At 40.8% G+C, this 24,141-nt stretch overlaps 1 protein-coding gene across 2 annotated transcripts in view; it reads right to left on the reverse strand.

Annotated features, from left to right (window-relative positions):
- Positions 1-24,141, reverse strand: part of LOC140197774 (ADAMTS-like protein 1) — a 568,572-nt gene that overhangs the window by 19,772 nt on the left and 524,659 nt on the right. For both annotated transcript variants that reach the window (XM_072258217.1, XM_072258218.1), the window contains 5 exons: positions 21,901-22,083; positions 20,737-20,871; positions 6,581-6,790; positions 4,126-4,309; positions 1,300-1,507 (listed from right to left, as the gene is read on the reverse strand). In XM_072258217.1, coding sequence (XP_072114318.1) covers positions 1,300-1,507; positions 4,126-4,309; positions 6,581-6,790; positions 20,737-20,871; positions 21,901-22,083 — 920 coding nt within the window. The remainder of the gene's footprint in view (positions 1-1,299; positions 1,508-4,125; positions 4,310-6,580; positions 6,791-20,736; positions 20,872-21,900; positions 22,084-24,141) is intronic.

The following is a 24,141-nucleotide window of genomic DNA, read 5'->3' on the forward strand; positions in this document are numbered from 1 at the left end:
ATGCTACCCAGGTAAACTTACTTTCTCAGGGCCAGAGTGGCAGTCTAGCATGTCCATTTAAGACCTCATTAAATAAACCATAATAGCTCTTTATTTCCTATATTACTGCAACACAATGCTGGGTCCATTGTTGTTTGTCATCAATATTAATGATTTGGATAATAATGTGGTAAACTTGATCAGCTAATTTGTAGCTGTTGCCAAATTTCTGGGTGTAGTGGACAACGAGGAAGTCCATCAGAGCTTGCAGAGGCATTTGGATCAGCTGGCAAATGGGCTGAAAAATGGCAGATAAAACTTAATGCAGATAAGTATGAGGTGTTGCACTTTGGCAGGACAAGCTAGGGCAGGACACACGCACTGAATGGTAGGGCTCTGAGGAGTGCGACAGGGCAAAGTATTCACAGATCCATAATTTGTTGAAGTGGCATCACAGTTAGATAAGGTCGTAAAGAGAGCTTTTGGTACATTTCCTTCATAAAGCAAAGTACTGAGTACAGGAGCTGAGATGTTATGTTGAAGTGGTATAAGACGTTGGTGAGGCCTACTTTGGAGAATAGTGTGCAGTTCTGGTCACCTATCTACAGGAGAGATATAAATAAGATTGAAAAAGTACAGAGAAAATTTACAAGGATTTTTGCCAGGATTTGAGGACCTGAGTTACAGGGAAAGGTTGAACAGGTTAGATCTTTATTCCCTGGAGCATAGGAGAATGAGGGGAGATTTGATAGAGAAATGCAATATTATGAGAGGAATAGATAGAATAAGTGCAAGCAGGCATTTCCACTGAGGTTGTGTGAGATTACAAGCAGATTTCATAGGTTAAGGTTGAAAGGTGAAATACTTAAAGAGGACCTGAGGAGGAACTTCTTCACTTAAATGGTTGTGCAAGTGTAGAACAAGCTGCTAGCAGAAGTGGTGGATGTGACTTCGATTGCAGCAGTTAAGGATTGTTTTGACAAGTACATGGATGGCTATAGTCCAGGTGCAGGTTTATGGGACAGACTAGATGAGCCAAAAGGCCTGTTTCTGTGCTGTAGCACTCTATAACTCTAAGAATAATGAATAAAGAGTGAGATGCTGTCGGATTTTTGCAGAAGATGGCTTCAAGGAGCACAGCCTGTGAAGTAGCAGTGTATCCCCAGCACCAACCTGTTGATTTCCATGTTGAACTGTGCATGTGTGGACATTACAGACTGTTGTTAGTCTTACATGATAATAACGGCTAACGTTGCCAACAGGCCTGCTGTCATTACAAGTACAGATCTCTGCCCTATTTTATAATCAGTTGTTACAGACCTGGCTCCAGTTCGATGTAATCCATTGTGAGCACAGTTGCTTGTCACAGGTGTGGGTATCTGGTGGTTTCTTTCCCGACTGAGCACAGAAGCTAGACGACTGATTGATAAGCATTCCTTCTGCTGTCACCTTCTGACAACTGACCAGCCGCTTCTGTGTTCCTCCCCCACAGAGCTGTGAACAAGGGGACCAGCTGGTCACAGTCCACCTAGAAAAGGATGTTGCAAGAGTAAAAGTTATTTCACATCAAGCCACATTGCAATCCTTGTTTAAATATCTGATTCTACACTTGTTTATAACTATTTTTCTCTTTCTGCATTTACACTCAAAGAGTTGAACTGCACGTGCATGTAGCAAGAGTGTCTTGGACCACCAGGTGGTCCACAGCAGGGGTGATTGATAAGTTTGTGGCCTAAGGTAGAAGGAGACGAGTTATACAACTCTTGTTACATGCAGGTGCAGTTCAACTCTTTGAGCATAAATGCAGAAAGTTTGAAGTTGATAACTTATAACTTTCTGGAGGTCCAAGACGCTGACTTCTACAAAGAAGGGATCCATATAGTCCACGACCGCTGGGCTAAGTGTGTAAACGTAGGAGAAATAAGTGTGCTAGGTTTTCTAAAATTGACTTGTTCTACCCTAGGCCATGAACTTATCAATCACCCCTCGTAGCATAGAAATATAGTTGTACAGGCATGAATTAATCAGTCTGAATGTCTGGTGGAAGAAGCTGTCCCGGAGCCCGTTGGTCCTGGCTTTAATGCTACGGTACTGTTTCCTGGATGGTAGCAGCTAGAGCAGTTTGTGGTTGGGGTGACTCGGGTCCCCAATGATCCTTTGGGCCCTTTTTATACATCTGTCTTTGTAAATGCCCTGAATTGTGGATGTTCACATGTACAGATGCGCTGGCCTGTCCGCACTACTGTTCAGACATTCCTTCTGATAAGCTACTGTTCAGTCATTTCAAAACTTCCGTATCAATTTGAGCCAAAACTGACTGGAATCTGAGGAAGTGTCTGCCTGTTACATTACTCCATCTTGCTGTGTGACTCATTGGTAATTTGCTACATCTTTCCACCCTCTCTTCCGAAGATACTAAGTCCTGTTAGGATGCCACAGGAAGTTGCTTCCTTCAATAACCAGCTCCTGAACAAAGGCTGATTATTTAACTCGAAAAATTGATGCTCGCTCTGACTGCTGCCGCTGAGATTAGGTAAGTGCACACCAGTGAAATCATGGCTTAGAAAGAGTGATGGAAAATGAGATTAGGATAGATAATCGTGGGCTGAGAGACCTGTTCCATGTTTTGTTATTCTGTGACAAGCACTGCTTGGGTAATACTTCAATTACTGGTTTTAGTTTATTCTCCAGTGACTACGAATTATCATTCCATGATATGAAAGGTTGTAATCTAGTGAAGAATGAGTTGTGAAAGAAGAATTTAAGGCAATGATATAAATCCATGTATTGGATCCTGTTTTTAAGTTCCTTGGAGAGGAGGTAAATGAAGGGGAACCTAACTGAAGAATACAAAATTATGAGCGGCATATATAGGTTAGAAATTCCCTGTACTGGAGGAATCTGAAACGAAACTGCATAATTTCACTATTGGATTAGAAGGGTTAAAGGGAACTTGAAGAAGAATTTTTCACCTAGAACATGGTTCATATCTGGAATGCACTGCCTTGACCGGGTGGTGAAGGCACAGACTCTCACAACGTTGAAGAAATATCGAAATGAGCAATTAAATTATCAATGTATGGAAGGCTATTGACCAAGTATTGCTAAATGTGAATGGTATATTTAGTTACTTGGTGGTCAGAATGGGCCTGTTTGACTGAAGGACTGGTTATGACAACACCTATTAATGTTAGGAGAAGTTACACAGCAGTAAAAGACTTGTGCAGTTCATTTTCTTGCCATCAGAATGACCTAGTTATTGTTCGTGGTGTTTGATTATTACTGATGAATAATGCAAAATATTAATTTCTCTGACTAAGTCATGAATTTATATTGAATTTGTAATGCAGCACAATATATATTTCATGGGTGCATTTCACAGAAAACTACAGGAAAACTCTCGTAACTGAAGTTCATAAAAAGCTCCAGATGGATGGTCACCCAACCAGACCCTTCAACCGGTGAGCACAGAGAATGATTAACTTGGGCCAACCTGAAACAAATATAAATACAGTCAGATGTTGAGAGCAGCTGCACTAGCATTAACCCTGATGTGGCCAATTCAACTTCTTTCTAAATTATTTCCAATTCTAATATGATTTTAATGGCCAACATGAGAAAATCTGCAGAAGCTGGAAACCCTACTCAGTTCCTCCATCATTTTGTGTGATCTCAATCGCCACTGCTTCCAGCTCAGTGGCCCCGTTATGAGGGCACAATTCTAGTATAGTATATTGAAACAGAATTAATCATTCCCACACTATGACTCATGCCTTCAATCTCTCAAATCCTCATTCACTCTGTCACAATTATCTACTCAAACGCTTCCTCACTCTCGTAGTCTCATTCACACTTCACTCATACCTGCTTGTGCTTACTCACACTTTCAAACTCACTGAACTCCAGATAATCTACATATTCTGCCTTTAGCAGGTGTTGCAAAGTTATGCCTGTTCCGGAACTGGCCTCAAACAATCAGTGCCAAGGTATACAAGTAATTGCTCTCCAATGGTGTTTTTCAGGGTTGGATCAATTACAATGAGAACATGCACATTAATTAAGGCTTTTTGATTTACAAAAAAAATCTACAAATGAAAAAGTATAGATGCTATCTTGGTGTTTAGCTGTTTGGGATTAATTACTTACCTTGGAGGACAATCCTTTATGTTACATTTAATGGGCTGGAAGTGTGGGAGAGGCCTGCCCTTGCAGTAAAACTTGTCAACCTCAGTTTCATTGTTCTGCAGACACTTTAGCTTTGGAAGCTTCAGGCCTTTATTTCCACATGGAGCTGAGCATGGTAACATACTACCAATCAGCCACTTGTACACTAATACAAAGACATCAGAAGCAAGTTTATTGGAACAATGCAAGATAGTGGAACAAATTTCAACATGTACCAGAACAAATTAATCATCTCAGTACTTTCTCTGGAAATCCACTGTACATAAGAGGGAGAAATTTGACTTTTGGCAAAGTGTCAAAATATTGATTGTTAATGGTACTCTTCCCATATTTTTGGCTTCATTAATTTCAATGGAACAGAATGTGAACAGCCATTTTCCTTAAATATGTTTAGCATAGGTGACAAAAGAAATTTCTGCCCACAAGGGTGCCACGGTTAGCGTAGCAGTTAGCGCAATGCATTTTACAGCTCGGGGTGTCGGAGTTTGGGGTTCAATCCCGGGGTCCTCTGTAAGGAACCTCCATTGAATGCTTGGGTTTTCTATAGGTCCCTCCCACGGTCTAAAGATGTACCAGGTAGGTTAACTGGTTATTGTAAATTGTCTTGTGATTAGGTTAGGGTAAAATCGGTGTTGTCAGGGGATGCTGGGTGGTGTGGCTTGAAGGACCAGAAGACCTATTCCACATTGTATCCTTAAATAAATTAATTAGTTAAAATAAACATGAGAAGTTCTTGATGTAAACGTAATCCAGACTGACTCTCCACTGCAGCTCTGAGTGAGCTCAGCATCAACATAGGGCCAGGACTGAGAAAGTGCAGTGCCATACAAAGAAAGTAGTACACTGTCAGGTGGACAGCATTGAGTGAATGAAGCAAAGTTAGACAGAACTCTTGGATGGGTAGTGCTGTTGAGAGGCACTATTCTAAAGGCTTGCCACATTGTTGGAGAGAATACTGGACTTTTAGAATGGCAGCTTTGAGGAAGTGCAGCACCACAGAATGTCTGTCTACTTAACCAGAGGCCTCACCTGCTTTCACACATATTCATAAAAGATTCCAGTGCATAACTAGATAAAGAGTAGCCATGTTCTCTCTGAAGTGATGATCAATATTCATCCATCAACCAACAGACTATTTGGCCCAGTTGTTGCATAGTAATCTTTGCACTTCACAGAAGCCTCCTCCAATCCTCTTTGAATGTTGCATCAACACATTTTAGTGCCTTTCCCCTCATTAGCTTATCCATCTTCCCTTTCATTGCACTTATTGGCATTCACCTCTAATTCTATTGGCAGCGCTCTTTCTGCTCTCCAAACAAAAGATGTTCCTAACCAGAATGATTATATTTAAGGTTATAAGTTCTGGTCTTTACTATCACCTGCAGCATTGTCTACCCCATCAAATTGTTTGTCATTAAAGGACCACCCACATGATGAATCCTGGCACAGTCAACTTGGCAGAATCATTCAGTTCCAGAAAAAAATACAAAATGCTTTCAGCTGCTGGAAATCTACAAGAAAAATAAAAAATGTCAGAAATATTCAGCAGGTGATGCCCCATCAGTGGGAAGAGAAACAGAGTCAATGTTCATCACAGACCCTTCGTCAGATTTCCTCAGTTCTAGTGTCATCACTCAATTCCAACATCTCAGTGCTTATAATTGTTTTCAGTAACATAGGTCCACATTCAGTCATGGTGTCTATAAGATTTGCCAGGTATTGCTACAAGTTTAACACACAGGCCATTCATGCTGTTGGATTCCAAAACAGCACCTCTGTCGATGTGCACAGTTTTAGGGCAATCTGCACTGATGGCATGTGGGTGAAAGGAGATGAGGACAGTGGTTGTAGGGAACACAATACAGCCCTTTGCTCCTCAACCACATGTTCACCATTATCCTCTCAGCCCTAATGGACCTTCTTAATAAATTATGCATTTATCTGTTTTGAAGTTCATTAGGTTATAAACATTTTCTAATGATCCAAGTACACTGAAGGTACTTTATAAACACAAGTACGTTTTCTCATTTCACACGCTCCTTTTGAAGTGAAAGATTGCCTTGAGTAGGTCTGGATTGATTATTGCCCGTGTGAAAAAGGAACACTGCTGCGGTTTGCTTGTTCTTCCATCTTTCGCAAATTAGAGATGGAAACAAACATGAACAACTAGAAACACATTTCTGTGTTATTACCACCTGTCTGCACTTTGCCCGTTATTATCTGCTACAGGCTTCATATATTACTTACAGTGATGGTTGGAGTTGGTCAATGGGTAGTGGAGATACTAGGTTAGATAAAGAAAAGATGGAAGTTGCTTCTCGGTTCTGAGGCCATATCCTTGAAATTCAGTCACGACAAGTTGATGGGTAAAGTTACATCTTATATCACTATCCTTCTGTGTAGTAACATACCATACCTGCTATCTCCACTGTCACCTTTAGTACAAGAGTTCCAGCTTCATTCTGAGCACGACAACTGTAATCTCCTTGGAGACCTTTTGTGATATTTGTTATTTGAAGGATCTGTTGTAAAGCTAGGATTTGGCCAGGACGAGATGTCCCGTTTATGGGTTTGCCATTGTGTAACCAACTGATGCTGGGCTTCGGAAATCCTTTAACAGGACAACCTAAGACAGAAATAACAAAATAGTTTTATTTCTGATGCAGTTGGTTTATAACAAACATTGTGATGTACATTCATATTTCAGTCTTCATATTTATTACTCTAATTCAGTTCATCATAATTCTGCCCTTCTTAAAATTATTACTTTTAAAATTTCCTGCTTAGATCCAACAAATCCAATAGTAGGAGTAAATTAGTTTTCTTATCCATAACAATACTTAATGTGCTGAGAATTCCACTGAACACACAAACGACAGGAAATAGAGAAGGAAACAAAGTTTCCTACTTCAAGGAATACAAGTCTGCTAGGAATTTTATTTTGATCTGTAAATGCTATATTATTCTATCAATATTATGCTGGGTTTACACAATTATCTCTTCACTCCTAGATTAAGTTTCAATGTAAGAATCTGGGAAGCACAGATTAAGAAAGTCCTTTTGGTTAATGAGGTGCAGGTCCATCCAGGGCTCTGCTGGCTGTACATTAATCATCAGCCTTTCAGCCATGTACCCACTGCTTGGTGACCCCATACCATCTCCTAGTGGGATAAAACCTCAGTTTTCAATCTTCTCTTCACTGTGTTCACAGTCCTCCTAGCAGTCAGCTGCTTCCCCAAGCTCTACGACTCCCTTCCTAAGTATTGCTGAGTCTTTATGTCACTTCTCTCCATTATGGTGTTTCTTAGAATCTATCCTCTGATCAAGCTTCAGGCCTGCTGTTTCAACTCGTTAGGTGTAGGGGGAGTATATGCCTGTGGTTTATATTTACAATTGATGCCTGCAGTAAAAGCTTCAAATCTGTATTTATAGGATCTGCCAGTTCATGTGTACTGTACATTTTTTACTGCGTGCTTATGTGTCTATGGTTCACATCTGTAGGTTTCAGTAAGATGGTGATAAGATTTTCATTTTCAAACATTTTTATCTTAATGTTGGATGTTCTTAATCTTGTAGTTTAAAACAACGACATTAAGTGGGAAACTAGTACTCTTTAGTCTCCCAGTTATTGAGGAGACTAAAGAGTACTAGTTTCTGAACTGGTTAATTAGAGGAAATTCTTAAGAATTAGAACTTGATAAAATAAATCTAAAGGCCCAACTAAAATCACAGCATCCTGTTTATATAGCATCCCCTATGTCCTGCATCCGCACGTTCTAGACTTCAGTCAGGAAAGGGTTTGGTGAGTAAGGAACTTCAGAGGGGTTAGGGTGAAGGTAACAGAATTCAATAAATAGATTTCTTATTAAAGACGTTATTTGAACAAAGAAATGGCTGATCAGGTGATGTGTCAAAGCTGCAGTACATGAGAGTAAATAGAAACTACAAGAGTTCACCACGATCACATTTGGACTTAATGCCTCTTGCATCTTGAATAATTTCACCTCAGAAATATTAATTAGAGCCCAAGATTCAGACTTTGCAATACATCAGGTAGGAGAACAGTACCTGTATGTTTTGTTCTCAAAGTCAGTTAAAGTTTGTACTGGTCAGTGATCAGGGACTGATGAACTACAAGTGCAATGGACAGAGGAATCCAAATGGTAATGTTGCAGGAATGTCTGTCCTTGCCCAACAGGAAAGAAATTCCAAAGCAACACACACAAAATGCCGGAGGAACTCAGCAGGCCGGGCAGCATCTATGGAAAAGAGTAAATAGTCGACGTCTCAGGCTGAGAAGGGTGTTGGTGCGAAATGTTGATTGTTTACTCTTTTCGAAAGATGGTGCCTGGCTTGCTGAGTTTCTCCAGTATTTTGTGTGTGTTGCTTTGGATTTACAGCATCTGCAGATTCTCTTGTGCTTGAGATATGAAGTTCTTGTTGTTGATGTGGTTTAGAAACAGAGAGTGCAGGGAGGATGATAACAGTACTGAGATATTAGGGCCATTCTTGGGGGAATGAAATGGAACGCAATAGTGCTAAGTAATGGTACTGTAAGAGGAATAGATATCATTCTCTACACCTTGTGCGTCAGTCCCAAAGAGAAATGAACTTCAATTTATGGGGCGCTGACACTATTACTGAGAAATTAGAGAGTTCTTGTCTTCACGTGAATCAGACAGTCCAAGAGAACTGAATGCTGTGGATAATGTATTGATAACAGCAAAACTAAAAACCCAGAAAATTTAAAGACTCTACCTAACTGCACAGAGCATTCATAACAAGACAGCTGAAGTAATGATGCAATTAGAAACAAAATAGCTGCAATCTAACATCTGTTACACAGAGAACAAAGTGTCTATGGTTGGGGATTAAATAACACAACTTTCAAAAAGACAAGAAAAATGGAAGAGGAGGGGGTTGGCCCTGATATGAAAGAATGAGATCGAGGTAGAAGAGAGACAGGATCTTTGTTCAGAAAACCAAGGAAAAGAATCAGTTTGGGTGGTGACAAAGAAAACTAAAGGGCATAAACATTGTTGAGAGTTCCCATACCGCAGCAAATTGTAATGAGAGTGCTGAGTGCACATAGAAAAAGAAATGTAATATCACCTGTGATGCTTGTTCTAAATGCAGACAATTAAATAAAGTCATTCGATATATTGTGAAAGTCAATATTCATGGAATGTCTAGGTGAGGATTTAGTAGATTAGCATATTGAGGAACCAACAAGGTTAAAGGTTATTTAATCTCGTATAGCGTAATCAGAAAGACAGTGAAGGGGCTTTAAGCGGACAGCGGGTATTACATAAAAATTGAAAATGATTTAATTCCAACTGAAACTAAGATTTTGAATCTGAATAAAATAAACAATATGGGCCCCGAGAGGCAGGCTGACTGGGAAATTACATTTTAAATATTACAATAAATGAGCAACAGCTAATACTTAAATAATTCTGCATAGCTTACAAGTAAATTGTATCCCCATAAAATTCCCAGCAGGGAAAGTGGTCCAGACATGGTTGTCAGAAGCAGTTAGAGACAGTATCAGATCAAGGGATAAAAGCTTATGATGATGCTGAAGCCCAGGGATTACTGAGCAGTAAGCCACAGAAAACAGTCTTCCCTCTGTGGACTTTGTCTACACTACCCACTCTCTCATTAAAGCAGCCAACATAATTAAAGATTCCGCGCATCCTGGATAGTCTCTCTCCTCCCCCTTCAAATCGGGCAGAAGATACAAATGCCAGAAAGCAGGTGCTACCGTGCTCAAGGACAGCGTCCACCCTGCTGCTCATTGTTACAAGACTATTGAATCACTAGTACGTTGAGATGGACTCTCGACTGTACAGTCAGTGGCCTTGTACCTTATGGCCTACCTGCACTGTACTTTCCCTGTGACTGTAACACTTTATTCTGCTTTCTGTTATTGTTTTACTTTGTACTACTGCACCTCAGTGCACTGCTGTAATGAAATGACCTGTATGGACAGTATGCAAGACAGGTTTTTCACCGTACACCAGCACATGTGACAATATGAATCCAATTTACTAGTGTAATGCCCTGGGCAAGGTTTCACTGCTAATGTCATGATTGTTCCGTAGCAGAGTTCATGGGGGCTTTTGGTTGTGTACCGCCTAATGAAGGGAGTGCCCTTTTCTTGTTGTGTGCCTGAGAGCAAGTTGTTCTAGGAATTTTGTTTGGTGGAAGATGGAGAGAGAAGATGCCAGAATGGAGAGGTCGTAGACTGCAGGATGGGGTGGACTTGGAATGGGACCAGGAGTCGACGACGCCCGGGGGAAATCGATGGAGGACTAACAGACAGGAAAACCATGAGCTCCAACGGGCACATTAGACTGTTTCACTAAAATAGGCCCTTTTTGTTTTTTCCTTACTAACTCTATAGTCAAATTAAGAATTGTAAAGCTAAATAATTTAATTGCAATATGGTGTACTGTGTGTTATTTCATGGTACTGTCTTGTAACAGGGGAACACATCACACAGCATCCACATAAACAGGAGGTTTTGCACCTCAGATTTCACACGTTTGGCGGGGCCAGAGACTCTTCCCTAGAATAACACCACCGGCCAAACCTGTGGGTTACACTAGTTTACCAACTTATATTTTGGGAAAAAACATCACAATTCAGCAAAGGAGTTTCCGGGAAAGAAAGGAAAAGTTAAACATGAATGTAAGAAACAAAAGAGAGATTGCAAATACATGCATGAAAGGGGGAAAAAGAGATGACGTTATTGTGGATTAAATGGGGAATAAGGGAATGGCAAGGAAATTAACAATTATTTTATGTTCGCATCTACAAACATATAAGAGGCAAAAAGCATCCTGGAAGTAGCGGTAGACCCCGTTTCTGGAGTATCTGAGGAACTAAAAAATGATCATTATTTTTAAGAATGAACATTGAAAAAAAATTATGGGCAGTATCCTTGCATATGATTCACTGAGAATTAATGTTTAGCCCCAGCAAGAAGAATATTGACCTTTATTGCAGAGGATTGCACACAAAAGTAAAGATATATTATTGTAAATGACTAGACTATAAGACCATAAGATATTGGAGCAGAATTAGGCCATTTGGCCCATCAAGTCTGCTCTGCCACTTCATCATGGCTGATCTGATTTTCCTCTCAGTCCCAATCTCCTGCCTTCTCTCCATACCCCTTCATGCCCTGACCAATTAAGAATCTATCAAACTCGTCCTCAAAATTATATGAAGACTTGTAGTCCACAGCTGTATGTGGCAAAGAATTCCACAGATTCACCACTCTCTGGGGAAAGAAACTCCTCCTCATCTCCATTATAAAAAGACGCCCCTCTATTCAGAGGCTGTGTCCTCTGCTCTTAGATCTTCCCACCACAGGAAACATCTTCTACACATCCACTCTATCAAGGCCTTTCACCATTTGATAGGCTTCAATGAAGTCACCCTCATTCTTCTGAATTCTAGTGAATACAGGCCCAGAGCCATTAAATGCTCTTCATATGACAAGCCATTCAATCCTGGAATCATTTTCGTGAATCTTCTTTGAACCGTCTGCAGTTTTTTGCACATCTCCAAGTGAGGCCTCACCAGTGCTTTATAAAGGAAGTCTCAGCACGTCCTATCCATCAGCTTCTCAGCCTTCCAAATGATCTGGAATTCATCTAGTTCCAGCTCCAACTCCTTAAGACAGATTGTTAGAAGCTGCAGCTGGATACACTTCTCACAGTTGTAGTCGTGAGGGACTCTGAAGGTTGCCCTGCCTTCCCACATCCCACAAGAGGAGCATTCAGCTATCCTGCCTGGCAGCTCTACTGTCCTAACTGAGCAGATATAAAGAAGGGAAAGGGAAAAAAAACTTAACCTTGAGCCTTTCTTTCCTTTGCTTTCTGTGACTGAAGCTTCTCTTCGCTGAAGCCTCAAAGAGCTAAAGCCTCAAGATCACCACTCTGACTCTGTCCACTCAGATGGTGGCTGCTGCATTTGTCCCTGCCTTCCTTTAATTTGCTCTTGCTAATCAATCCCAGATGCCGATTTGTCGCTGGTCAAAGCTCTTTTTCACTGTAGCAACCCGCTGCTACCTTTAGTACTCCGACAGTGGACCTGATTGAAGTCCCTTTCTCTCAAAACTTCCATTGTCCTGATTGGCTGCTGGTCAAAGTGCAGACTAAGGTGAGGTCACAGTTGGAATACCATATGAAGATTGGTCTCCTTAACTCAAAAACAATATACTAGTGATAGAGGGTTTGCAAAGAAAATTAATCAGAATTGATTCTTGGGACAACAGATTTGACCTTCAAACAGAGGATAGCAAGACAATGACACATTCTCTTGAGAGGCAATCTAAATGAAGCAAACAGAATTCTTACAGGGCAAGACAGGGTGGACACACAGAGATGCAATATAGATACCCTACAAGGCTCATTCAATGAGTCCCAGATGGGTGAAGCTTTGAAACGAAAAGGAAGTAGTCTATTTGCTGGGGGTACAATTGGCCTTCATAGAAGCAGATAGGAGGGTAAAATATCAGGGGTATAAAAATAATTTGATACTGCAATGACTGGAATCAGTGTGAAAGGATTAGAGGGAATGGGAATTATTAGAGGGTCTTCTGGAATATTTTTTTTGAGACAGTACAGTACATTGGTAGTGCTACCGGAGAAGGAGCAATACAAGACTCAATCTTCGGGAATGTAGCTGGGTATATAGATAGTGAGTCAAAAGGACAACATTTTAGAGAAAATGAACAGATAGAAACCATAGAAACTATAGAAACTACAGCACAGAAACAGGCCTTTTGGCCCTTCTTGGCTGTGCCGAACCATTTTCTGCCTAGTCCCACTGACCTGCACACGGACCACAACCCTCCATACACCTCCCATCCATGTATCTGTCCAATTTATTTTTAAATGTTAAAAAAGAACCTGCATTTACCACCTCGTCTGGCAGCTCATTCCATACTCCCACCACTCTCTGTGTGAAGAAGCCCCCACTAATGTTCCCTTTAAACTTTTCCCCCCTCACCCTTAACCCATGTCCTCTGGTTCTTTTCTCCCCTTGCCTCAGTGGAAAAAGCCTGTTTGCATTCACTCTATCTATACCCATCATAATTTTATATACCTCTATCAAATCTCCCCTCATCTTCTACGCTCCAGGGAATAAAGTCCTAACCTATTCAACCTCTCTCTGTAACTGAGTTTCTCAAGTCCTGGCAACATTCTTGTAAACCTTCTCTGCACTCTTTCAACCTTATTTATATCCTTCCTGTAATTTGGTGACCAAAACTGAACACAATACTCCAGATTCGGCCTCACCAATGCCTTATACAACCTCATCATAACTCATCAGATCTTTGTAATTAAGGACAAGAGATGGGACTGAGGTAGGTACGTGATGTTATCACTGGGAGTGGACAGTGAAATCAGGATGGGTGAGCTGAGAATGAACACATTCAACAGATGAGGGGTGATTGAAACAATGCAGGGAGTTATGGGAGAATGAAAGCACTCAAAGAATGGGAGGGATAAAGCCACTTAAGGAATGAGACAGAATAAAAACATCCAGGGTTCAAGGAGAGGGTGAAATGACCCAAAGAAAGAAGAGTGGATGAAACCACACAGACAGTGAGAGGACAATGAAACCTCGAAGGGATTGAACCCACTTAGAGAGCGAGGTCAAAGTGAATACACTCAGCAGATAAGGGAAGCATGAAACTGTTCTTGGGCTGTGGTCCAAATGGTTGCCTGTGACTGTAGTCCTGAATCTGCTTCTGAGATACATTTGAATTCAATTTCCTTTCAATAAATACTACATTGTAATTGAAACCTTAAAATTAAACTGTTCTGCTGTTGAATATCACTCAACTATAACTATTTACATCTGAAATGTTGGTGATCAATTTGCAGTTGTCATATTTTGCCTACTAACATGGCCAGACAAAACTCTGCCAATATTTAGCAACATTAGACATATGGATACCAGACGTAGCAAATTAGAGATTTGCAGGCTATGGTGTAAAACCCTTAACACTGGCACACCAGCTTTCACCTTCTTCTTGGATTGAGGATGACCTGCTACCACTTCAGTTTAGTGGGAGTTGAGTCACAATGGGAACGGCAGATTCTTCGACAGACGGAACAGGGATTATCTGACTGGGTACGTGGGTAAGCAGATGATGCCGTGATGCACTTCTCCCTCCATTTACACTGCACTTTTGTGTGCTCTTAATGCATGACCTTGAAGTCCTCAATGCCACCCTGGATAAGACCATCAGATATAGGAGCAGAATTGGGCTATTTGGCGCATTGAGTGTGCTCCACTATTTCATTATGGCTGATCCAATTTTCCTCTCAGCCCCAATCTCCTGCCTTCTCCCTCCATATCCCTTCATGCCCTGACTAATTAAAAATCTGTCAACCACTGCCTTAAATACACATAAAGATTTGGCATCCACCACTGTCCGTGGCAAAGAATTCCACAGATTCACCACTCTCTGGCTAAAGAAATGTCTCCTTTTCATTGCCTTAAATTAAATTTATATTGGAAAGGTATTCATAGAACATTAGTTAAGGTACTTAAGACCCAGATACCTCTGAACTTTGAGACGCTCTATTTGGGGCATGTATTGTTTCTTGAACAGAAGAAAGATATAAAGTTGCTGCAGGCCCTTTTAACAGCAAGTAAGAAATCAATCACTAGAAAATGGCTAAATCCAATACCACCTACATTAGAAGATTGGCATGAAATTATCTTGGAAATATTTAAAATGGAAAAGATGACTTACTCCCTGAGAATTCAAAAAGAAAAATTATATCAAATTTGGAATAAATGGATTGAATATATAACCCCAAACCGAGCTGACTTTAAATGACTCTCCTAATGATTTATACTGCTCTTCTCATCAACACAGTAATATTGCTAATGTAAGCACCCTTGGTCTAAATGTTTACTGTTTTTGTTTTTTTTTGGAAAATAGAGAATTAACATAAGTAAAGGAAAACATTTGGGAAAGGGATAAAAAATGATAAAATTAAGTAAATAAGTACATAGGTAGTGGAGGATTATGTTTGGGGGTAGGAGCAAACATGAACAAGTTAGGGTATAAACACCTACAATGGTTGTTACATAGGCTTACATACAACATTTTGGACCAGAAAGAAATGGTCCAGAAGAGATATATGGAAATTATTATTAATCCACTATTATTACTATTTTTCTTAACAACTAATATCATTACTTCACCTAATAGATAAGAATTTCAACTGCACATAATTATCTATTTAAGTGTCTAATTTCTTTTTATATCATCTTAATGTGTACTTAGGAATGTATAAATAATTATAGTTTTATACATATATAAAAAAAAGGAAAAGGTTATACATGTGAAAAAGTTCATGATACTTGTGAATTCCTTATCCAAATAAAAATAAAAAATTTAAAAAAAAGAAATTTCTCCTTTTCTCCATTTTAAAAGGACACCCCTCTATTCTGAGGCTGTGTCCTCTGGTCCTAGACTCCACCACCCATAGGAAACATCTTCTCCACATCCACTCTATCAAGGCCTTTTACCATTCAATAGGTTTCAATTAGTTCACCCCTCATTCTTCTGAATTCTAGTGAATCCAGGCCAGAGCCATCAAGCGCTCTTTATACAACAAGCTGTTCAATCTGGGAATCATTTTTGTGAACCTCCTTTGAACCCTCTCCAGTGTCAGCACATCCTTTCTCAGATAAGGAGCCCAAAACTGCTCACAATACTCCAAGTGAGGCCTCACCAGTGCTTTATGAAGTCTCAACATAGCATCCTTGTTTTTATATTTTACTCCTCTTGAAATGAATACTAACATTGTATTTGTCTTCTTCACCACAGATTTAACCTGAAAATCAACCTTTAGGGGACCCTGTACATGAACTCCCAAGTTCCCTTGCACCTCGGATTTTTGAATTATCTCTCCATTTAGAAAATAGTCTACCCTTTTATTTCTTCTATCAAAGTGCATGACAGTTCCTGACACTGTATTCCCTCACCATTTCTTTGCCCACTCTCCAAATCTGTCTAAGCCCTTCGTAGCCTCTCTACTTCCTCAAAAGTACATGCCCCTCCACCTATCTCCATATCGTCAGCAAACTCTGCAAGAAAGACTTCTATTCTATCATCCAAGTTATTGGCATGTTTCTTCTCCACTTTGAGTGTTCATTGGCCAATGAATTCAAAAGTCAATGTATTTTTATCAAGGAGGCTTGAAAAATGTTGCATTTTTTTCAAGGAAACTTTAACCTTGTGCTTGAATCCTTTCTTCTCTCTGTCTGGTAATCATTCTCACGATAAAGCTCAGAATAGAATATCTGTGAAGGAGCGTGATGTTTGGCATGAGAGCAAATTGGCCTGCCCATTGGAGCAGACTGGTTGTAACCAGTTTTAAACAATTGGGGCCACTGTTGCCCTTTAGACCATGAGTTTGTGCCAGGTCTGTCATCCTGAACTTCACATAGAGTTTCTTCTACTGACCAAAGGCTGCACTGATGCTATAATATGGAGGCAAATTTCCTCATCAATGTCTATCTTCACTGAGCGGTAGCTCCTGAGATATGGGAAGCAAGTTCTTACCGCGAATTCTGTTGTTAGAGAGTTTTTTCAGCAGAAGCAGGCAGGTTGATGGGGGATCTTTGCTTGTTGATTCTCATTAACAAAGGTTGATTCTCTCCCTGTAACAGTTTTCACTTCACTTGTTCTAACTGATGTCAGGGTTCTCACATAAGTGTCACGCATAAACTGCTCAAAAACTACAGAATTTAGTTCATTGAGTAATAAACTTTGTCCTTTAGCGATCACTGAAAGGAGACATCCACCAGGCTTGTCCTCTCAACTGTTTTTCTTCAGATGTGTTTTTTTTCTATTCAGAATCTCTGGGTTTGGAATGGATTGTATCCATTTGGCATTCGGTCAGATCCTTCTTTATCCATAGCATTGGAGATATCCCCCAGCTCTGGAAATGAGACTGCCTCTACAGATAACACGTGCGGGCTGGAATATGCAGCCTGACAGCAGGGACCTCCATTCTGCTCCCGTGAGCATGACAATATGCAAAGGACAGAAGGACAGCATACCACATGTCAACAGGGCAGCAAGCAGTGAGTTCTGCAACCAGGCTGGGTGGCTGGTGTTGGGGGAAATAGAGGTAACATACATGTGTGCATTGATGCAAGTGAGTGTGTGGGTGTCTGTATGTGTGCATCTGTGTTTGTGGGTGTGCCTCAAGTACAAATGTATGTGGCCACGAACGTGAAACTGTGAAGGTGTGATTAAACAAGTGAATGTGAGCATGCCTATATGTGTTTGGGCAAGTGAGCGAAGGTATGAGCAGGTACATGCAAGACAGTATGTCTGAGTGAAATCGAATGAATGTTCGTGTGTGTAGGTGAGTGAGAAAGTGTGTGTACATGGTTTGTGTGTCTATGTGTGTGAAAATGGAGTGTGAGACTGTGTGTATGGGTGCCACACAAAGCCCTGGAGGATTTCAGCAGGTCAGGCAGCATTTATGCAGGGGTATGGACAGATGACCTTTCAAGTCAAAACTGTCTGATATGTGAGTATGGTTTGTGCATATGTGTGCATATTTGTGAACGTGTGTGTGAGTGATTGAATTAATGAGTGAGAGGCCATATGTGAACATGTGCGTGAGTGTGTGAGAGTCTCTATGTGAGTCTATCTTTGAGCCAGTGTGGGTGAGTCAAGTGAATAGATGTGTGTGAATATGAGAGTCTGTGACAGACTGTTTTGCCTGTTCTAATTTATTTTGTACAGATCTGATCATAGGCCAGCTGGAAGGTGCTGACTGGGAAAATTAGGCCTGTCTTTTTTGATGATGGGCTCTCCACTGAACCTTTCCCCCTTGGAAGCAGAAAGCTGATTGTGCTGGAATGGAAGCTCTGGGGCACCATTAATGAGGGTGTGCATCTGCCATCCTAATCATCCTCGTCAAAGCTGTCATATTCTCACAATGCGGCAGAAATACATAAAAATCGTTCAAAGTAATTAAAAAAATTTAAATCATTTTTCAATATAAATCACCAAAAACACTTAGATACATACAGTAAATAACGAAAACATTGATTAAAATTCACATTAAAATGAAAAAAAAAGTTTTTTCCATGCAGCCCCCCTCAATGGTTTACCAGTTCTGACTGTGGTAAGATGACCTGCTGTAAGTTCTGGGGTCCCTCTGCAAGCTCCTGTTCCACCATAGGGGAATCCCTATCAACCCCAGCTGTGCTACCCAGTTGATGGAGCGCACCAGTAAGTTCAAGATTCTAGCGATCACACATGAGCTCTGAAACCCACTGACACTGAAATTGCATGTCAATAAGACAATTTACATCAATTTTGATCTCATCAGGCTGTTTGCTCCACAGACCAGGACCACAAACATTTCCAGCACAGCAAAAGCTAGCAAGAGTAGAGCTTGAACCAGGAAATGACAGACACCGCTAAAAAAAACAATCACTTTGATCAACCTTGCACTCATTTCCAGATCTATTGTTGCCAAATGTCACCAAGAGGCAAAGATTTACCTTGAACTTGTTTAAATTCAGATTTAGAGCAACACTTTGCCAACATTAAGCACGACTCGTCCATGAAGATAAATAAAAACTTTTTGTAGCTAAATAGTGTGCTTCTCACCATTACGGTAGCTTACAGTTCATACAAAATACACTGCAGTCACCTATTCAGGCTACTCCAATGGTATCTCTCAAACCCTCCAGCAGGTGCATTAAAAGACCATTAACAGCAGGCCAGGTTCCCCTTCTCATCACATCTCATCCTTACATGTAAATTACCTTACTGGTCCTTCGTCATTACTGGATCTAAATCTCAGAACTTCCTCTCCAAAAGCCCGTCACCAGAAGAACCACTTCTCAAGGGTGCTTACAGATGGGCACTAAATGCTAACCTGCCACAGCACCCGGACATTGAAAACAAAGAAAAGTGAAGTAGTTGTCAGTTTGTGGGAGATCCTGGATATCCCAACCTGTATATCATTAGATGAGAGGACACAAGTGTGTGGGGAAAGGAATGGCTTGATTAACTGACATGTCAAAGGCCCAAGGCTGCCTAGGAGGAACAATACGAGATCCTGAAGGGAAATGACCTTATAAAGAATGCCTGATAGTTTTTTAGTGAATGAATCACTTATAAACTCAGAACTGTACAGCACAGACACAAGAGTGCATCAATGCCAACCTTCATGCTTATTTACACTTGCTTACATTAATTTGATATTCCCCTGTGTCCTGCCCATTCAAACACATGTCCATACATCTCTGAAATGTTCCTTTCTTTTTCCTGCCTCCATCACTTTTTCTGGAAGCTCATTCCAGATACCAACTAGTCTGTGTGAAAAATTTACTCTTCAACACCTCTTTAAAGCTCCTCCCTCTACTTAAACGTACTCTCTGGTTTTATATCTCCCTACTGTAGGAAACAGTCATTAGCCATCTCCCTTATCTATGCCTCTCATAATTTTATATATCTCTATCATGTTACTTCTTGGCCTTTTTTTGCTCCAGGGAAAAACAGACCGAGCCAATCTGAGGTCTCCTGATAACCTAAAGCCCTCTAAATCCAGGCAATACCCTTGTGAATCTTTCCCGTACCCTTCTGAGAATCACATCATTCCTATAGTGGTGCCTGGAACCTCACTCAATACTCCAAATGTAGGCTAACTAATGTTTCTATAACTGCAATATGATGTGCTAACTTTTATACTCAACATTTCAGCAGGTAAAGGCAAACATATTGTCCTCACCACCCTATCTACCTGTGTTCCCATTTTCACAGAACTATGTACTTGTACCTCAGGGTGCCTCTGTTCTAGGGTACTGTCACTCACTGCATATGTCCTGTCCTAGTTTCACTTCCTAATATGTCTCACTTGAAGACTGTTCAAATTAAATTTCGTCTCTCATTCCCTAGCACACATTCCAAGTTGGTTCAGATCCTGCTGTACTTTCCCCAGCAGTCTAGTCAGCTCTGCTTGCAAGATTGATAGCAGTCAACCCTTCTGGGATCATGCATCTGCTTTGATCAGGCTTACACTCTTCATTATTTAAGTTAGTGCTTCCTGAAAAGAGACGTCTCCATTAATCCAACAGTTGGTAACGTTTCTTCAGTTACATGGATCCAAGTCCAACAGCAGACTAGTGGGGTGAATCGGGCAAAGTGAGGAGCAGAGTGGAAGAACTGGCCTAGGATAGAGGATTTTAAACCCTTGAATGGAATAATGATCCTCGAGCAATATTTGAGTGCTTCTTTCCTAAACAACGTCCCTCCTTCACATTAAAGTAAATCTGGCTGAGGAAATGGAATTCATTGAAAAACTCTTTCAAACAATTGATGCGGATGCAATGTGTCAAATGTCCTGCTTCTGTGCGTGTCATCCTGCTATCCCTTCTTACATAATATCACATTGAGACATATGCATCTTAATCACAGTACTAATGCAAAGGTCGTATTTCCAAGACATTGGAACATCTCGAAATTCTGTTTTTCTAACTTCCTCTTTTGTTACTTACCAATCAGAACGTTGTTTCCGGCACTCAGAAACTCTTTGCTCCCAGGACTAGAGGCAAGAACAGCATGAAATTCATAGCCTGTTAGTCCTAATTTCAGCATCAAGTCTTTAAACTCTGGAAAGGCTCTTGGGGGCTCTGTAACAGAGTGAATGTTGAACAGAAATTGTTTAATGAAGGAGGATTGATCACGGGATATTTAAAAAAGTGTTACCACTTGAGACACTTTTTATCATGACATCCCCTTTGCAAGGGCTGCCAGGAGAGCACAGGAGTCTGAATGGACAGATATTGGGCAGTGCAGGGCAGATGTTGGGCAGAGGGAGACAGATGTCAGGCAGAGAGAGATGAATGCCAAGCAGAGAGGGACAGATTTTGGGGGGGTGAGACTGACAGCAGACAAGGTAGCATTGGCTACACCATCACAGATGGATAGTGAGCATGTGCAGTGCAGGTGACAGACACAGAAAGCATTCAGTGCCAGCACAATGGCACAGCCAACAGAACTGCTGCCTCCCAGCACCAGTCACCTGGTTCAACACATATTGCTGGTGCTGTCTGTATGGTTTGGACGTTTTCCCTGTGACCAAGTGAGCTTCCTCTGGATCCTCTGGTTTCTTCAAACATCCCAAAGATGTGCAGTTGGTAGGCTAACTGGCCCCTATTGTGTAGGTGGGTGGCAGAATGGGGGGGGGGAGTTGATAAGAATGTGGGGAGAATGTAAAATGGGTGGTTGATGGTTGATGTGGGCTTATTGGGGAGAAGGGCCAGTTGCCACTGTATATAGACAGGATTGGTGGGGGGGGGGGGGTGTTGGGAGTGACAGCTTGCTGGAACGAGGCCGGCTGACTCAGGGATGTGTATAAGGATGGGATAGGGCAGCAGGGAAGGCGGGAAGTCTGAAGCTGGAATAAAAGTAAAATTTGTGATAAAGCTCTAACAAGCACATATGGAGGGAAAGAATTATGGGCTGAAATGAAATGAATAACATAAGCAATATGTATGAGGTAAGTGTGAAGTATGACTTTGAAGCAAGGAGAAATCATGGAAAAAATCTATGGAAGTGTCATCACTGCCCAATAGCAGTAATGATCCCAGGCATTAGAAGACTCTTAGATTTTTGTGATAAACTAGATGTTTGTGTTGTAAATAAGGCACAACACTTACCATGTAATATCAGATTGCTTGCTGCTGTTGCCTGGCCTTGCACATTCAGCGCCTCACAGGAATATAACCCTTGGTTGGCTGGACTGGCTTTGATTATTGAGAGAGATCCATCCGGGAGAAGCTGAACATTTGCACCAAGAGGCACCAGTTCCTTTGTCCAGGTGACAGAGGGTTTGGGAAAACCTGAAATCATCATCATTCAGCAAAAATATTACATCTTTTTAACTTTTATGAAGGTTAAATTTAAAGTCTGCATATGCCATGCATTACAAAATATATAGGAAGGAAATTAAGTCAGTTCATCCTTCAGATTTATAGGTCTTGTATTTCTTCTTGTGAAAGTGGATTATTTGGAAAAGAGGATTTTAAATGGTTTGTAATTATTTACTCAGCTAACTAAAAATCTGAGGGGCCTTGCCAGGGTAGATTCTATGAGGATGTTTCTGCTGTTCCACCGTCTGGAAGAGGGGTCTGCGTTCCAGAATAAGACATTTCCCATTTAAAACAGAGATGAGGTAGAATTTATTCTCACAAAGGGCAGCTTGTAATACTCCATGCCACAGAGTAGCTGAGGTGGAGCCATTGATAGATGGAAACTGACAGACGTTTGGACTACAGAAGGATCAGTGTTATGGGAACCAAATGGGAAAACAGAAATGAGGTTAACGATTAGAAGAGGAGGATGGAGCTTGATGGTGTGGTGTGCAGACTCTTCCTGCCCGTGCTGTGCAGTTGTCCTGCTCCTGTTCCTGGTGGGCAAAGGCACTGCTTCAAAATCAGCCCAAAGAAATTCAACATTACATCTAAAAACTGAGACTTTGCACTCAATAGATACCCAGATACACCTGGAGGACATCTGTTCAAGAGCAAGCTGAGCTACAGGAGACTGATTTCTGCTGTGCCACAGAGAACAAGCAGTAGCTGCAAAAGGAGAGACGAAACAACCAAAAGGCCAAACTATTAATCACGGTCACCAGTTACTTGTACCAACACTGCACCAGAATATGTGGATCCCGGATCAGCCCGTACAGCCACCGGAGGACACAATCAATAGACAACCCCTTCGGAGAACCTCATACTCAATATGACTGATCATACTACTACTGTGGTGTAGCTGTATGGCAATTAGTGATCATCATCATCATCAGGTGCCGTGCCCAGTTTGAGCTTTGACTGCCATGGCCCACACACTCCTGTTTCGGGTTAAGTGGATCAATTCTTTCATATTCATTTCCAGTTCTCTAGCTGCTATCTCCATCATCACTTGTCTTTATCTTCCTCTTGCTTTCTTCCCTTTAATCTTTCCCATAATTACTGTGCATTCTAACTCCTCTTTCCTAATCACATGTGCAATGAAGTTACGTTGCCTTTTCATGATCTCATACATTTCTCTTTTTGTGTTTGCTCTGTTTATGACATCCTCATTAGATATTCGTTTCATCCATGATATTCTTTGCATCCTCCTCAAAAACCACATCTCTGCTGCTTCAATTCGTTTCCTTATGTTACTAGATATTGTCCAACATTCTGAGCCATGTAACATAACTGGATAAACGTAACATTTCAGTACTCTGAGGCAGGTTGTCATGCCTGGTTTTGTATTGGTCAGCATACTCTTCATTCTTGTAAAGGTGTCTTTTGCCATCCCTATTCTTCTTTTGATGTCCATGTCGCACCTGCCGTCTGATGTCACCCAGCTTCCTAGGTAGCAAAAGTTCTGTACTTGTTTTATGTCTTCCCCGTTTATTCTCAGCCTGCAGATAGGATTCTCCATCTTTTTGGATATCACCATACATTCTATCTCTTTGCAATTGATAGGTAGACCCATTTTTGCACTTTCTTCAACAACTATATCAATTAAGTTTTGTAGTTCTTCCTCCGTATTTGCAATTAACGCAGTGTCATCTGCATATCTATCTTACCGATGTTTTTCACCACCAACTTTGAATCCCAAGATGTCTCTTATTTTTTGTAATATTGTTTCACTGTACACATTAAATAAATCAGGGGAAAAAACATACCCTTGTCTAGTGTTTCTCTTGATTTTTGTAAACTTACTCCCTTCTCCATCTATTCTTACAGTGGCAGTTTGTTCCCAGTACAGATTTCTGATTAGGCAGAGGTCTTTCGAATCTAGATCTAGAGTTTTATGTAATATTTCAAATAACTTATTGTGCTTCACTTTATCAAATTCTTTTGTGTAGTCGATAAAATAAACAAACAAATCTTTTTGCACTTGTA

The sequence above is a fragment of the Mobula birostris genome, chromosome 5, assembly GCF_030028105.1.
Source record: "Mobula birostris isolate sMobBir1 chromosome 5, sMobBir1.hap1, whole genome shotgun sequence".
In the NCBI taxonomy this organism is placed as follows: domain Eukaryota; kingdom Metazoa; phylum Chordata; class Chondrichthyes; order Myliobatiformes; family Myliobatidae; genus Mobula; species Mobula birostris.